At 33.6% G+C, this 16,748-nt stretch overlaps 2 protein-coding genes across 2 annotated transcripts; one reads left to right on the plus strand and one right to left on the minus strand.

Moving 5' to 3' along the window:
- Positions 1-692: 692 nt before the first annotated feature.
- LOC126837550 (golgin subfamily A member 6-like protein 22) lies at positions 693-1,427 on the minus strand. Its single transcript, XM_050571489.1, has one exon. It carries the CDS (start codon positions 1,425-1,427, stop codon positions 693-695), a length of 735 nt encoding a protein of 244 aa, XP_050427446.1.
- Positions 1,428-6,681: 5,254 nt separating this feature from the next.
- Positions 6,682-11,507, plus strand: LOC126837551 (uncharacterized). Its single transcript, XM_050571490.1, has 7 exons — positions 6,682-6,741; positions 7,353-7,423; positions 7,871-8,063; positions 9,022-9,068; positions 9,721-9,889; positions 11,024-11,082; positions 11,452-11,507. Exons 1-6 carry the CDS (start codon positions 6,682-6,684, stop codon positions 11,066-11,068), a joined length of 585 nt encoding a protein of 194 aa, XP_050427447.1. The 3' UTR covers positions 11,069-11,082; positions 11,452-11,507.
- The last annotated feature ends 5,241 nt before the right edge of the window (positions 11,508-16,748 follow it).

A 16,748-nucleotide genomic window follows, 5' to 3' on the forward strand; every position in this document is an offset into this window, starting at 1 on the left:
CGTTTGAAGACCTACGGTTCTTCAAGGTGGGCGGTATGTTCAAGCGTTATCAAGCCGGGCACCGTCCCACCACCACCGACTGCACCGACCACCACCGCACCATATCACTTACTATCCGTTTTTTGTTTTTTTTACCGCATCGTACCGACCGCACCGTTAACCGCACGCGTAAAAGAAACTTTACACCGTTTTTCGTTATTTGTTGTTGTTTTTTAATTATTAATTACATATCAACCGCCTGCTGTGATGAGCTCGTGTACTTGTGCGACGTTCGAAGAATTAGTCTTGTTCTCGTAAAGTAATCAACAGTTTGCGGGCTTTCACCACCGTTCAGACGACCGTACCGTCTTGCAATACCACCACTACCGACCGTCACCGTTCTCGTATTTTCAAGTTGTAAATATTTGCTTATTGTATAGTTTTAGTTTTAAGTCCTTAGTAATTGTTGTTGTAGTGCGCTGGCCAGCCGGTAAGACATTTGTATACTTAACTTTGGTTTAATAGTAGTCTGCATGCTTTAATTATCATTTGTTTTTTTTTTGTATATATATTTGAAACCAATACAGTCCACAACATTACCGAACAGTTACATAACTCAACGCTCACTGAAATCATCAAGGGGTAGTAGTTAGATTAATTGCGAGGCGTGTGTTATAGTCCCTAAAAAAAAAAAACTGCTATTATTTGTATTTTCACTTACCGCCCTTATTGGCCATCTGCACGTTCCTAGGGCGGCGGCGGGGACCATTTTCGAGCTGGTACAATGCCGTTTGGGTGCAATTTAAGCGATGCGTTTTTTTCCCTAATTTGAACTTTAAATCGTTTAGCTCGTCTGTCTTTATCTCCATCTCGCCCAAGTGTGCCGATTCTCTTTTTTTCATTTCTTTCTGCAGTACTTGGTATTTGTTTACTATGTCGTTGTACTTTGACTCAAGATTCTCTTTTTCTTCCTGCAGCTTTTCCAATTTGTTTAATATTTCGTCGTAGTTGGATTGTAGCTTTTCATTTGCTCCCTGCAGCTTTTGCCATATCGATTCTAACATTTCTTTTTCTCCCTGCAGCTTTTGAAATATCGATTCTAGCAATTCTTTTTCGCCCCGCAGCTTTTGAATTTGGTTTAGTATGTCTGCGTTATTTGATTCTAGCTTATCATTTTCTCCCTGCAGCTTTTGACACATCGATTCTAGCTTTTCTTTTTCCGCTTGTAGCTTTTGACACATCGATTCTAGCTTTTCTTTTTCCGCCAGTAGCATTTGAATTTGGTTTACTACGTCGTCATAACTTGATTCTAGATTTTCTTTTTTTTCCTGCAGGTTTTGACGTATCGATTCGAGCTTTTCGTTTTCATGCTGCAACATTCGCATTTTGTTTACTACATCATTGTAACTTGACTGTAGCTTATCTTTTTCTTCATGCAGCTTTCTCATTGCGTCATTGCTATTTGAAAGCACTCGCGCCCATTCGTTGTTTAAGTTGTCGATTTCTCTTGCGTGCTCACGACGCAATCTCTCATACTCCGCGGCGTACTTTGCGGCGCATTTCTTCTGTTTATAGTTATAATTATTATTATTATTTAAGGAAGCACCGAGGCATTAGGGTAGGTTTACTGGACTGTCGATACTTACATTGTAATAGAGAAAACCAGCGCCGGTCACGACGCCGCCCGCTATTGCCGCCGCAATGTATTCATACATCCTTTAAAGACTTCGGTGAACTTGGAATGACTTGGAATGACTTGGAATGACTTGAAATGACTTGGAATGACTTGGAATGACTCGTAACAACAAAAAAATATGTTTCGCGTTGCGTGTCTGTTCGACGTCTGGTGAAACATTGGTTGTTTACTCGAGGTCGCTAACGAGTAATGTTAATACTGAAATCGGCCAGCACAAAAGCCTAATAACTAAAAGCCTAACAACAGCTGTTATTACCTACACAGGTGCATATTGCTGTCGACCGAGTAATTAGTGCTGAACCGATGGATTTACGATTGGAAAAATAGACACATACCGTAGACACAAGCTGTAGCACATATTATATCAAACCCTTCGACTAGCATATACATGCATTTGTCGTCCCCTGAGATCTTTCCTTTGTCCGTGGCTCGACACCGTCGAGTGGGGCCAGTAAGACAACATTTTATAGGCAACATTAAGCAACATCAGGCCGAGGCCCTGAGACCGGCGGAAGACGCGAAACTAGCAGGGTACGTCGTGGTTAAGCGCAGTAGTTTTAGTGGCAAATCGCGGCGCTAACAACCGCTGTTTCTTCGCGCGCCTGGCATCGTCGGACAGACCGTGATCTCGTGGATCTAACGAGGGATCGAGCGGCCTTCTATACGCCCTAGCGGCTGAGAAATCCGGGAAAACTCCCATTTTCATTTGAAAATTAGTAATTTTCAGGCTTTGTTATTTTGCATAGCAACGGCCGCCGGCGGCCGGGTAAGTTTTTTGGTTTTGGCGGGTTTTCGGTCAAGGAGTGGATTTTTATGCCATTTTGACGTCGGCGACCTGTCTGAATCGCGCCAGAACCTTAATGTAAAGGGCTGGTGACCCTAAGACAAAGGGTAATGGCGAAAAATCGCGTTTATTGTTAGTGGGGCCGTAACATATGGGGTACAATCGACCATTACCGTACATGTTTTCTCAAAAAAAAAAAATGAAAAACCCTATCACCACTAAGTCTTACAACATAAAACCGTCGTAGTCTTTGCCCTTAAGTACTTGAAGGTTTTTTGGATTTTGAGCGACGATAGGTACGGGTTTTTTGTGACGTTTTTTTTTTAGGGCAAAGTCGTTTCGACGGCCAACTCATTTTTTTTTTTTGACATCACCGAGAAACGCTGTCACGTCTTGTCACGGCTTTATATAATAGTACACAGTGCTTTGGTGTCGTTAAACGCCCTTTTACCGGTACGGGGTGCCGGTCGACGGGGAGTTTTTTTTGTTTTATCGAGCTCATGAGTACTTAAAACCTATGTCCATATCTGTTATCTTTGCCGGCGTATTAGGCTGATCGGATCACTGTAGTTATTCTTCTAAAGAGAAAGAAAAAATTGTGTAATATAAATCCGCTGACGATAATAGATTTTTTTTTTGTCTAGAAGCCGATAGGTCAAGTTAAATTGATTTTTTTTGAGGCTTCAAATGTTTCTAACCGTTGAAATATAAATTAAAAAATAAAAAAAATACAAAATAGGTAGCTTTGCCTGACTCGATTCGAACCCGAAACCTCTTGATTATTAGTTCAAAGTGTTAACCGTTACGCCACTAAGACATATTCATACTAATAGGTAATTGTTTGGGTATTTAACGTGGAACCGTTTAACTTCACTCAAAAAAAGTTGACATAAAAAAATTTTAAAAAAATATTGAAGTCATTAATCGAGAGGAGTTTGCATACTTACACACGGACAGTAGAAATATATATATATATATATATATATATATATATGCTTAATGACGTCAGCACTGTGAACGACCCCTGCCATAAGACATGTCCATGTCAAAAAAAAAAAATGCAGTCAGAACGATTGAACGTGGTAACTAATAAAACGAACCCCAATCAGAGGGTGGACAAGTAATATAACAAAAATAATTTGACAAAATTGAACTTTTTCTTATTCATTTTCAAGTAAATGCATAAATGTCGCGGGTACGCCGTCTTTAGGTCAGAGAATTCGGTCAAGGTGGCTTTAAACTAGAATATTATGAGATAGGACAAAATAACAAAATATAATATATTTAAAACACTGACAAGATAAGAGTGCACTCTATATTCGAGAGATTAAACAAACACTATAATGTATTCCGAATGCACGACTCGGTCATGATCTGCCCTTATCTAACTTTTGAAGACCTTTATTTTATGGTCTCGCCCCATTCCGGTTTAATATTTTCCGGATCGTTTCTTTTTTTTACGATGCTATCAATATACCTGTTTATCCCTCCTTCTCTCTCTCTCTCTCTCTCTCTCCAGCTCATTTGCTTCTACGTACAAAATGACAATATTTTAGGTATAATATTTTTAAAAAAAACTGAACTGAAAAATGTCCGTTATATGGGTTGGAATGCAGTATTGTCCAGTATTGATTCGTTGTCTAATTTGCTTTGGTCGTTCATACCAAACGATACCTATTCAAATAGATATATGAATTATGACTATATAATATGAAAACATTTTCGAATATTGATTTAGCAGGCACGTCGTCGACCCTAATTACTGTTGTAAAAAATTCCTAACCCGTGCTGCCCGACAAATCCCATTAGAGAACCCCAAAAGGATTTATTATCCGGTACACGGCTGGATGTAGACACTTTAGCTGCTTTTACTATTCCGAACACGACTCGAATAAATAGGATTTTTGTCTTTGGAAAAAGGCAAATTTGGATTTTCTTCAAATTGCGAATATAAATGTTATTTATTTTTATGTTTTACATCATTTATTATACTTCTCGTACAGATGATTGAATCACACATTTGTTTTGTATAATTGCACTATTTTAGAATTAAACCTGTAAAGTTGTAGGACTATTAATACACGTTAATGATTAATTACACTTATGACATATTACTGACATATTATGACTATTACATAGTAAAAAAAAATGTTGTTTTACTCGTTTACTAGTTTTTTAAATTCAAATGTTACAATTTTTATTTAAATCGCCAAAAGCCGCGAACAAAAAATAACCTATTTTGGTTTTGCTGGAATACACTTATTTGCGTTTTTGCTCGGTTGGGTTTTACTGAGTTCTGTGTATAGAATCTGTCCAATTTCTCCAGCGCATGTGCGAGTGTGTGTTCCACTTCACTGAAAGTTTTCCCCTGCGCAGTTATCGCTAAATCGTCGGCATACAGGAAACGACGAGTAGTTCCCATAATGGCCTGGTCATTTGTATAGACATTAAAGAGTATTGGTTATGAAATGTATTAAAAAAAACATTTTTGGGTTTTTAAAAAGCTCGGAATTTTAACAGCTGATTAAAAGCTATCCGAATAGATTAAATAATAATAATGGCTTTTTAAATCATTGTTAGGTATTATTGGTTGTTATTTATTATTATATAACAGAATTCAGTTTTACGTTATTCTTATAACAGTATTCAGTTTTTCGTTATTCTTATAACAGTATTCAGTTTTTCGTTATTCGTCATCACGTCTCAGCAACATACTCGATTTTGTGAAACATGATGTCACTTAAATTGTATGCGGCCGGCGGATTTGTGGCAGGGTTCGGTTGTGCCTACCTGGTTGACTATTGCTGCTCTCGGTGGTTACAATCCGTACGTATGAATTTCAAAAATATTTCATTGTCACACTTAGGGAAACGGTCGCACACACAACTCCGCTTGTCCAGGGCCAGCTGACAATCTTTACGTGTTAAGGTAAGCGTCCATGTGTCCGCATCGGACGGGTCGTTTCAACCGGATGTACATTTTTTCCAGTATTGGCTATAGCACACTAAAATCCGTCCGATGCGGACTTGTGGACGCGCACCTTTAAGGCCGGGTGCAAGAAAACGATTATCTATTGAGTTTTTGGGCATACGTAAACCGCACCTCGTTTATAATTTGGTTTAAAAAACGTATGTGTAAACTGCGCCCGAGTTTTTATCAAGTGGAAAAAGGTTAGTACCTACATGTAAGCTGCGTCCAGCTTCTCGTCATCGGTATGAAATGCAAACAGCGTCCGAATCAATACAATCACGGGAATATTAACATTTTAGGGTTTCTACCACTTTTACCAAATTGCATAAATTGCCATGACGAGGTTTCTTGTCAGCATGTGGAATTAGCATTGATAATGAGGACGGCAGATATCCGAGTGTTTTGGCACTCGCTCGCTATTTGGCCTCGGATAAACATACATGGATGTCGCTTTCATTTAACACAATCGTACATTATTATTATAATGTATATATATATATAAGTTTAATACAATATAATACAGGGTGGGCCACGGAAATAGGGACAAAAATAGATGGGTTTTTCTCAACATTGAATGGGAGTAGGCAGGTCTAGATAAGCTCATTCGATCCGTCAGATGTCATTTAGTTATCACTATAGCGCAGTGGAGTGTCGTTCACCGTGTGTTTGCGTACGACGCGTTTGTGAAAAACAATGAATTGATAGTTAAGGTGCAGCGTGCCCCCGCTGCCAACGAATAGGGTCAAAAATAGATAGACATAACTCAGTATATTTTAGATGTACAAACATTTTATTAATATTTTATGATATGTAAATGAGTGCCATTTCATTTTTTAAAAATTTCATCAGACATATGACGGCCATCTTCTTTATAGCATGAAACAAGTCCGACGTTGAAGTAAAGCCCGAATGCACGCCTTTTCACGCCTGTAAAAAACTAGGTATTAGGCATTTAACAGGAGTCCCTTCTCACCCGACAACACACGAATCTCCCGCTCAACTCATGTTGGGTCATTCGACACGAACACTATTTGATTTATTAATACCAAACACCAACGAAGTAGTTATTAATAATCAAGTAACACAAATAAAAAACGGGGGTAAAAGAGACTTAAATTTAGATAAGGGGGATGGTGTGTTAGTTAAAGATTACAGAAAAACAGGTGAAAATTGGCAGAAGGGTACAATTACTGATAATATTAGTCATAATACTCATAAAGTAGTTTTAAATGATGGTTCTGACTAAGGCACAATGATCAGATATGGCCACACGGCCAAAAAGAAAATGAGTTATCTAGAAAGCGACATCCGTGTAACTTTATCTAAAGGCGAAACAGTTTTACATGAAAATTGAATAGTTTTCTCGAAATCTATTACAACATCGGGCGGTGATATCGTAATATTGTTTTGAAAACCATATTCACAAATTGATTTTAGGCAAAAAGTGCAAGATATTGTACTTTTATTGGATAGTAAACATATAACGAGTGTTATATAATAGCCGTTGATAAAACCATGTATTGTAAACATTTGTGTGAAGTAATTAGGGTAGTATGAAAATGTACCGCCCATGTAAAACCATTTTGTTATTGCAAGAGTATTTAAATTAGAAACGCAACTGAAAACTACACATTTGAACTCCTTGTTGTTTATTAATACAAATAACTCTTATCTATTTGTTTGAACACCGCGTTCGTCAAGAACTAATTGAACTTCTTCAATAGATTTAGGGAGTGGAGGTCATTATAGGTTGGCTTACCTGTCAATCTGTTTTTACATATTACGTACCATGATCCTATAAACTTCCAGTGAAATATTTAAAAAAAAAACAATTTGGTTTGTACAATTATAATAGAGTAATTAAAATAGTATATTATTACACATTAAGTTTACACTAATTATTTAATTTTTTATATATTTCAGACTGCAAGGGACGCTTTGCCGTTAAATGACCGGTTGGCCACGGCCACTGAAGCGTCCGAGGAATTAGAGCAGTAAGTCTTTTTAGACATTTTGTCAGCGGTTTCATAATTTCAGGTTCTTTAAAAATAACTATTTATATAAAATTAAAAAAAATTCTTTAATGATAAACAATAATCAAAATCCACAAAAGCTTCAAAAATTTTCGTTTTTAAAAAATTATCAAATTTATTTTTATAAAAAATGTACATTTAAATACAATATATTAAGTATAAAGAACCAATGAGGGGGAACTGTTAGCCACACGACTACTTTCCCTCAATTTGAATATATTTGGAAAATATACTTTTCAAAATAATAAAATAAAATATGTTAGAACATAAGTACTTACTAACCTTATACAGCTTGAATACAGTTCTAAATGAAATTAGTATTAACTATTTGGTTTTGCATGCTTATCTATTTCCTAATAACCTGTATTTGTACATCTTTTTAATGTTTTGAAATTTGTAAATTTAAAGGATTAAAAACATACTAATAGAAGAAAAGCAACATTTAATAGCCAAATGTCAACAATATTACGAAGAAATAAGGCTTTTAGCAGTAACTGAAAGTAGCCCACTAACAAGGGCCAGAAATAAAAAATTAAGATTGTGTTCGTCCAAATGTCAAGATTTAAAAATTTGTATAGAAGATCTGGAAAGTGGTCCTGAGGTAAGTACGGCCCTGTATGCCGACTACATTTACGCTCGGTTCGCTTGGCACGGGCCGTTTTGTCGGCTATTCGGCGCACCTGTTTTTTTTTTGCGAGAGAGGGGTCCAGCCGACACATAATTGACTTGCGGTCATTTTTTTTTCTATAAAAACTATAAAGTTATCTAGATAAGATAACGGACAATTGAGTAATATATCATCTAGATAAGATATTGAATTATTCATTTAACATTTATCTAGCTAAAAGATAAAAGATAAATACAATTTTATCTAGATGAAAAATAGATAAATTATATTTTAACCTTCATAAAATATGTTATACGAAAATGTATGAGTGAACATTTTATATAAATACTTATATACTTTTATGATATATACTTAGCAGAGAATTAAATATTAAAATTTGATAACTGCTACAAATGAATTACTTTTAAAACCGCAAACAAATATTACACTTAACATATTTTTTCAAAGTTTATAGAATAGTATATCTATCTAACACAAATAATAAAAATAATTTGACAGTTAACAGTAATTTTTGATCCGTCAACCGACAGTATTTTGTAATATTTGCCATCCAGTAGATAATTTTGGTTTTTATCGATCGCATTTGTAGACTCTGCTGGTTGTGACCCCGCAGGTTGTTAATTTGGTATTGATCACCCTCGTGACATCTTGTGATTTTTTTTGGTTTATTTAAAATGTTTGAAAGCGTACGAAAAGCTTTAGTTACTAACAATTTTATACCCAACTTGTCTGCGATATTTTCTACTATTTCAATACTCTATTCAGAATAAGAGCGGTCCGGGTTGCACATTTTATGTACCATGATCCTATACACTTGCAGTAAAATATTTAAAAAAACAATTTGATTTGTACAATTATAATAGAGTAATTAAAATAGTATATTATTACACATTAAGTTTACACTAATTATTTAATTTTTTATATATTTCAGACTGCAGAGGACGCTTTGCCGTCTACGGCAGAAATGGAATTAGAGCGGTAAGTTTTTTTAGACATTTTGTCAGCGGTTTCATAATTCATAATAAATTCATTATTGACAAACAATTTTCAAAACCTATGAAAGATTTTTCATTGGATTTCATTTGGTGGGTTACTGAACATAAATATAGTTGGACAACTAAATTTGATATAATCATCTACAAAAGTACCGTCACGTCGTAATTAATCTATAATATTCGATGGGGTGACAGGGGTGCAATTTGACTTAAAAATTAATTAATGATAAACAATGTTCAAAATCCACAAAAGCTTCAAAAATTTTCGTTTTTTAAAAACTATCAAATTTATTTTTATATTTACAAAAAATGTACATTTAAATACATTCTATTAAATATACAGAACCAATGAGGTGGAACTGTTAGTCACATGACTACTTCCCCTCAATTTGAATACATTTGGCAAATATACTTTTCAATATAAAAAAATAAAATGTGTTAGAACATATACTCTAATCAGAATAAGAACAGGCTTCGGCGGCACGAACACTGCCGCCGGTGGGGGCTACAGACGAAATGTAAAATGGGCGGTGCCTGACCGCCGCCCGACGAAAACTGGTCGGCCGCCGAAGCCTGTTCTTATTCTGAATATAGTATAGCATCATTTTAATGTTATAAAATTTGTAAATTTCAAGGTTACATAAAGAAATTAAAGATAAAAAGAGAAATTTACAAAGGACAATTGAAGCGGACAGACAACAATTATATGGCAACCATGGCGTGAACAAAAAAAGGATAAATAGGAGTATTTCAAGAAACCTCGTTATCAGATCATTTTTAGTTCATCTTAAAGATCGTATCCAGGTGAGTACGGCCCTGTATGCCGGCTATATTTGATAAGATATGGTTTACTAGTAGAGCAGAGCCAAACAACAACTCGTTCAAACGGTCCAACAATAATTCAACTATTACATTTAGTATTATGTATAACAAATTAGAGGTGTACGTTGCTGGGCATATTCAAAATATAAAAAAATGTATTACCTACATGTGAATACCGTACAGTTTTAGAGTGACATCATTAAAATAAATTAATATTGTTTTTTTCTCACTAAAGTTTCATTACAAATTTGACGAAGTTCCACTTTTGAAATTAAATGCAACCGTTTGTGTTTCATTAATTCTAGTAACAAGTGATTTCGTTCATTCGTGTTAACGCTTACCCAACCAATGATAAAATCAAATATCTAAAATTTACATTTTGTATTTAAGTATACAACCTTCATTAAAATAATTAAGTATTTTTACTAGTAAATAGAATAATGTACCTTTTCTTCAGAGTCAACTACTAAATCGTCACACTTCCCTATGAACTCGACAACGTCATTAAACTGCATTTCATATAGTTTTCCTAATGCAATATTCGAGTTCACAATTGTTCACTATAGAAATGCCTTTGTATTATTTAAAAAACTGAAGGGCCTGGGGGAAAACAGATCAATGTCAATTTTTTTTTTTGAAAATAAGATTTTGGTATCAAATTATTTGTATTGACGTATTGTATTTTTCATGCACTCGAATCAAGGAAAAAAACAGATTAATCGAGAGTAACGACCGCCGGAAATTTAGACATACAGGCAAAATGTATTACGTTTTGAAGTTAAAAACATGATTTTCTCAGAATAAACAATAATTGACATTGATCTTTTTTCCCCGCAGCCATTTAACTGTTTCAGCTCTAGATCAAACCTGATAACTCATGTACATTTTTTTTAAAAATTACCACCAATTAAACTATAAATATTTTCGTCTGACAGAAGCTTGGAAGTCTTCATAAAACCAACACAATTATTATGATTTATATTTGTATATTATTATTTACAGTTGTCTATCCCCTTCTTAACATTTGTGTCTCAGATCTTAGTTCTTACACCCTAGAGTTCCTGGAAACTATGTATAATAAATATGAACCTGATTTAAAAAAAAATTAATTTTCAGAAACGAAGTATCAGAGAGCCACGGCCAGGACTATTCGAGTGTTAGGCCCATTTACATAAGTAAGTATATCATTTTTTTTTTCATATTTTAAAAATATTAAAACCAATTTTATTTTGATACGTTTTTTAATAAGGATTTCATTCCAACAATAATAATACTTTTACAAATAAATCTGTCAATAAATTGACATGGTGTACATTTTTTAAAAAACAATTTATTCTTAGTTATTGCCTAAATAAAACTCCTTGAAATCAGCCCACTTAAGAGGATTCTTAATATTTCTTAGTTTAACAGAATATTTAATATTAATTTCTAACTCTTTCGGCTAACTCGTCTTTACATATTTGTATACTGTAAATAATTCTTCGTCAATCTTTAATGTCTATATTATTTTCTCTAATTTTATGTCGAACTTAATCTATTTACAGCATATTGGACATCAACATCAACCATCATCATGAACGACACATTACCAGACTAGGCCCGCAACAGTAGTGATCCTGGTGAATAACACCAGAGTCCAACCACAATTATTATGTCAATTATTATTAAAGTATCAATATTTGTTACTTGTGTTTTAAGTATAATATTTTATTCTTTTATATCAACTCCTTTACATATATATTTTTCTTGAAACTTTGATATTAAACTTTCAAGATGTCCTAAGGAGTCGATACTATCAGAAACTTGGTCGTATAAAATACTGTTGTCAGAATATATTAGTTCAATAGGAATTATTTTTCCTAAATAACTGCATTGTACATTGATGAAAGCTTAGGTTTTAATATCTAAGTAGAAAGATTCGCCCCACGTTTTTCTAGTTCACTTGTCCTATTTGGTTATCAAGACCACCGGAGGGTTATTTTATACTTTTTAAGGCGCATAAAAACGTTATTTTTAGATTATTATACGTTTTTCCAATACTTTGGATAAATTATAAGTCAGGGATATCATGACATGTTATGTAACATTTATTTCTTATCACGCGTTATCATTTCTTAAAAAAAACTACCACCAACTCGGTTTTTGATTGTTTTGGTTAAATAGCCATTCGTTAGCCGCTGTCAATATAGGTCCGTCAACCTACCTGTCATGACGGTGTGTTAGAAAAGTCGGTAATCAATAAATATGAATCGTTGGTCAACTAAAATATCACAAAACATTTTATTGTGTTTGGTTATCTGTATACTCATCTATCGGACAATGCGATCATAAATAAGTATTTTATTGGCTCCCGGTCTTTGGAAAACCAAAGAAATATAACAATATTTAAGAGAAAATGTAATATCTTTACAAAGTCATTGCTAACGACTAGATGGATAAAAACTAATAATTCAAACGATAACATATTTTTTAATTTTTCGCCTACAAATTTATGGAATTAAAAACATATGTTGCCATTTTAAAACGTGAACTTAGACCCTTTTAATCGTATAAGGGACGAAAATACAAATGTTCAAAGCATTGAAAAATGTAGTATAACTTATACATAAGAGAATAGGAAAACATGTTTTTTCAAAATATTCATATTTTCCGAGAAAATCAGCGTTTTACGTTAGTTGGATCGCCCTGTATAGTTAACTAAATAAATATATAGTTTTAAAGGTCGATAAAGCTCTAGAAAATGCCAAAAAAAAAAAGATAAAAATTTAAATATTGTTCAATATTGTAGTAAAAAATGTTTACAAAAATAAAAAATAAAAAATTACAATTATTTTGAGAGTGAACCAATGCTGGGCTCACCCGATAAAATAATAAATACATTTTCCTACAATATATCTATAGTTATAAGGAATTGGTGTAAAATAATATTTTATAAAATAAAACACAATTTTTTTCATAAAATGTATGCGTTATTTTCTTTTTATGCGCAATTTTAGAATTTTCGAGTTGGAAATTAGTCTTAAAAGATAAGTCTAACATATACGAATACGGCACTCAAAAGAGAAAAAGTAGCACATGTGTTATTTAAAAAACATTATATACTTATTTATATGCTGGCAAATACTCTTAATATAGGTACATATGTATTAAAACGGCTTGTTTATATAGTAACTGTTATTATTGATGTTAATATTACATTTGTTTCACCGCACCCTTTCAGTGTAAAACAACATATTTCTCCAAACTGTTTTTGCTAATTTTTCCTGTTTCAAAGAATTTCTTACAGCTAATACAATATGTTTAAACTGTATTTTACTGTTTTTGTGTTGATGGTCGTTGTGTTGATTGGAAGAACGTGCCAGTCAGGACTAGATAAAGTCATTTGGAATTTGACGATGGACAGCCGCCTTTTGCACTGCAGTGTAGATATGATTTCCTACCCTGGTTTTGGCATGGTGTTGCCCGAAGTCAAAAACCTTGACAAAACTTCACTTATGGAATTTGGAAAACCAAATTTGCCGATCCTGCAGGTCGAAACACAGGTAATAAACTTCTCATAGAAATTTTAATATTTTGTGCTTAAAAGTTTCTCCGAAATCTATTAAAATATAAAATACCTCTCTCAAAAAGTTATATAAGGAAGAACAAGTCAGTTGGAATTTGACGATGGACAGCCGCCATTTGCACTGCAGTGTACATATGATTTCCTACCCGGGTTTTGGCATGGTGTTGCCCAAAGTCAAAAACCTTGACAGAACTTCACTTATTGAATTTGGAAAACCAAATTTGCCGAACCTGCAGGTCGACACACAGGTAATAAACTTCTCATAGAAATTTACATATTATTTTGTTTTTAACAGTTATATACCTACCCCACCGACCAGAACTTGTAAGTTTAAAATTAATTGTTGAATTTAACTCTATCGCTGTATTCTTTAAATGTATTTAACAGGTTGTTGGAACGACCTTTCTGACTGGCATCCGAGAAATGGCCAAAGGCCTATTCGCAAAGGTGTGTTACGGAGTTGTGGTCAGTGCAGTAGCTATTATGCTGCTTTTTTCTAGTATTGTCATACTGGTACTCTTACTCACGGCTATTGCACCTTTGCTACTTGTATTGACTTCTTATGCACTGTTGCTGAAACTTCTGACTATCATGGTATTTCTGCCGATGTTTCTAGTATGGATAATCGTCAGTGTCATTGTAATTTATATTGTTTTTCATTTGAAACGTTCACATATCATATAATGTTATCATACAATAACAATTTTCACATAACTTATATTATTATGGTATAAACTAATTGTATATACTCCAAGCAGCTGTACGCCACAGCCATGGTGCGTAACCCGTCTTAAACAACTTGGAACACAAACTACATTAAATTGTAAAATAAAATGATTTTGTACTTCACAAGTTTAATGGTTTGTTTTTTTATGCAAATATATTTTTTTAGTTTTATCGCATGTTATGCTTTTGCAGTGTGTGTCACAATATTCTTTCAGCTGTGCGGTAGTACGCGACGGCCTATGATCTTAAGATTGTCTTAAGATACGTCATAGTAATATTATTATAAGGAAATATTTTTTAGAGGATTATACGCTATCATCGCCGACACGACGACGTTGTGTTTTTTTTTCATGTCCTGATCGATTTTTCAAAAACAAATCGTTGTATACGTTAACCCGTCACCGGTCTTGTGCAAGTACTTATATACTTGGAACTATATACACAGGTCTACATACAAGTCTGCGCGGTGTCTGGCTGACAAAATATATTATGTATTATTGGATCACGTGTGCCGCGGTGTGCTCATCCGCCGTCAATCGTCGGTCAAGTCAATTATTTTTAAGACGGTATACTTACAAGTCAATCCGTCAAACGTCTTGCTGGAGGTCTCCGATTTCGATAAACGTCACTATATTGCCAACACGTGTTGTGATTCATAACCGCCTTGGGTAAACCGAAAAGTAGTGAGACCAGTGCCCTTTGGTCGTTTTAGTTGGTGCTGTAGTTTATTGAGGTACTGGTGTTTATTTTTTTAAATTTAACTCAATTATTCCAAAATTAGTTGATGACAGGCGAATTTTTTTTCATTTTTTCCCCTCAAAATGTCTACATAATAAGCAGTGTGACCGGTCGGAGTCCTATTTTGGTTTTGGCGCCCAATTTCAAAACACAAACGCAATAATCATAATAATTATCACTGTAGTGCACCGGTCGGATGACCGCGTACAAAACACCGTAAACGACCAACGTTTGTAACGGAAAACTAGGAGTAGGTTTTAATAAGTTGAACACTTTTTAGTTAATTGTAATATATATATATATATATATATATATATATATATATATAATAATTATAAGAAAAATATTATAGAGTAATTGGTTAATATTACAATAAGTAATCCAATACGTTAGCAATATAATAATGTTTAATAAATTTGGAGTTAACATAATAATAACTACGTAGTGCAATCACTACTCGATTGGTAATCGACTACTGACTACTCGACGACATTAGAAATTCGCCGTTTTACTACCCCATCCTGTATATTAATTTCATGTTATTTTCTAAAGAAAAATTGATTTTCTTACATTTAAATTGAAATAAATCGTATACTAGTACTGTGATAGAGAAAACAATAAATTTTACCTACATATATTACTTATTAGTTAAATATTACTAACGTGTATAGCTACTAGTAGTCGGCGGTTACCTGTTATTTAACAATAACCTTTTATGGAGATTTTAATAATAGTATAGCAGCAGTATCATGATGTTAAATGTTTACAAGATTTGATCTAGTCATAAAATAAAGTATTATCATTTATGACTTAATTATTATTAAAATTTATCTTAATAGTAATAGTACATAGTAATAAAAAAATGAAATATTTTTTACAAAATTAGAGCTACAAGTTGATAAACTAAAAAATTAAAACTAGCACGAAGCAGATTACATATCTTATATAAGATAATTTAAACAATCAAGCGTGAATCTCTTAAAATTAATAACAGTATAACAATATGCAAAACAATAGTTTTCCTTTAAAAAAATTGAGTAATAAAAAATACATTTTGGGGCGGTAAACTGCATAAAAACCAACACTTAATCTGAATCCAAAAAACAACAGTCCTCTTCATAATTTGCAGGTAGTTGGACCTTATATACTCATAGTTGACCTTCGGTAAGGTAATATAACCCAGGCGATAAAATAACGACAGTGATTTGTTATATTAGAATCATTAAGTGTCTTAATATGTACACGGATATGTTCTTTTCCCAATAAATCGTGTGTCTACTATAATCAGATACACGATTTAGTCGTCTGTGATATCATGTAATAAACACAATATTATGATAACGACCAATAAGCCCTAACCTAATCTAACACGGATAGACGTTACCAACTGATAGTTTTTAGTGTCTCCTCGTTTCTTCCATCTGGTACACCGTGTTTTTAGTAAAAAAAGTTGAATTTGTGTAAACTTTAAGTCAAAAGTGGTACTTGAGCACAAAACCTAATAGTATCATTCTGCATAGATATAAATAAAATTGTTTTAATGATTTGATCAATTTTTTTTAAAGATTTTAGGTGTTTTTGTTAAAATATACGAAGTCTGCGAAAACACAGTTTCCCGGCAATTAAAGAAAAACTGTATTGCCGAATTTTTTTCCCGTTTAATATGTTATGGGTACATATGAGTTCCAACTACTGCCAAATTTTCAACCCAAAATTTTTAAAATTGCCGCTTAAAACCCCGAAAAACAAAAAAAATTGTACCCCCCCTAGGGGGGTGGGAAATGGGTATAGTTTAAGTTTGACACAACTGAC

Source organism: Adelges cooleyi, unplaced genomic scaffold (assembly GCF_023614345.1).
Source record: "Adelges cooleyi isolate 19-005CV unplaced genomic scaffold, UGA_ACOO_1.1 ACOO_flye_CR_arks_rails_tigmint_CR_PRNA_250, whole genome shotgun sequence".
In the NCBI taxonomy this organism is placed as follows: Eukaryota; Metazoa; Arthropoda; class Insecta; order Hemiptera; family Adelgidae; genus Adelges; species Adelges cooleyi.

Coding starts and splice junctions, on each gene's coding strand:
- LOC126837550 (XM_050571489.1), bottom strand. CDS start 1,427: ATGAGAAAGCTGCATGAAGAAAAAGATAAGCTACAGTCAAGTTACAAT.
- LOC126837551 (XM_050571490.1), top strand. CDS start 6,682: ATGATCAGATATGGCCACACGGCCAAAAAGAAAATGAGTTATCTAGAA. Junction 8,064..9,021: donor ATCTGGAAAGTGGTCCTGAG/GTAAGTACGGCC, acceptor TATATATTTCAG/ACTGCAGAGGACGCTTTGCC. Junction 9,069..9,720: donor GCAGAAATGGAATTAGAGCG/GTAAGTTTTTTT, acceptor GTAAATTTCAAG/GTTACATAAAGAAATTAAAG.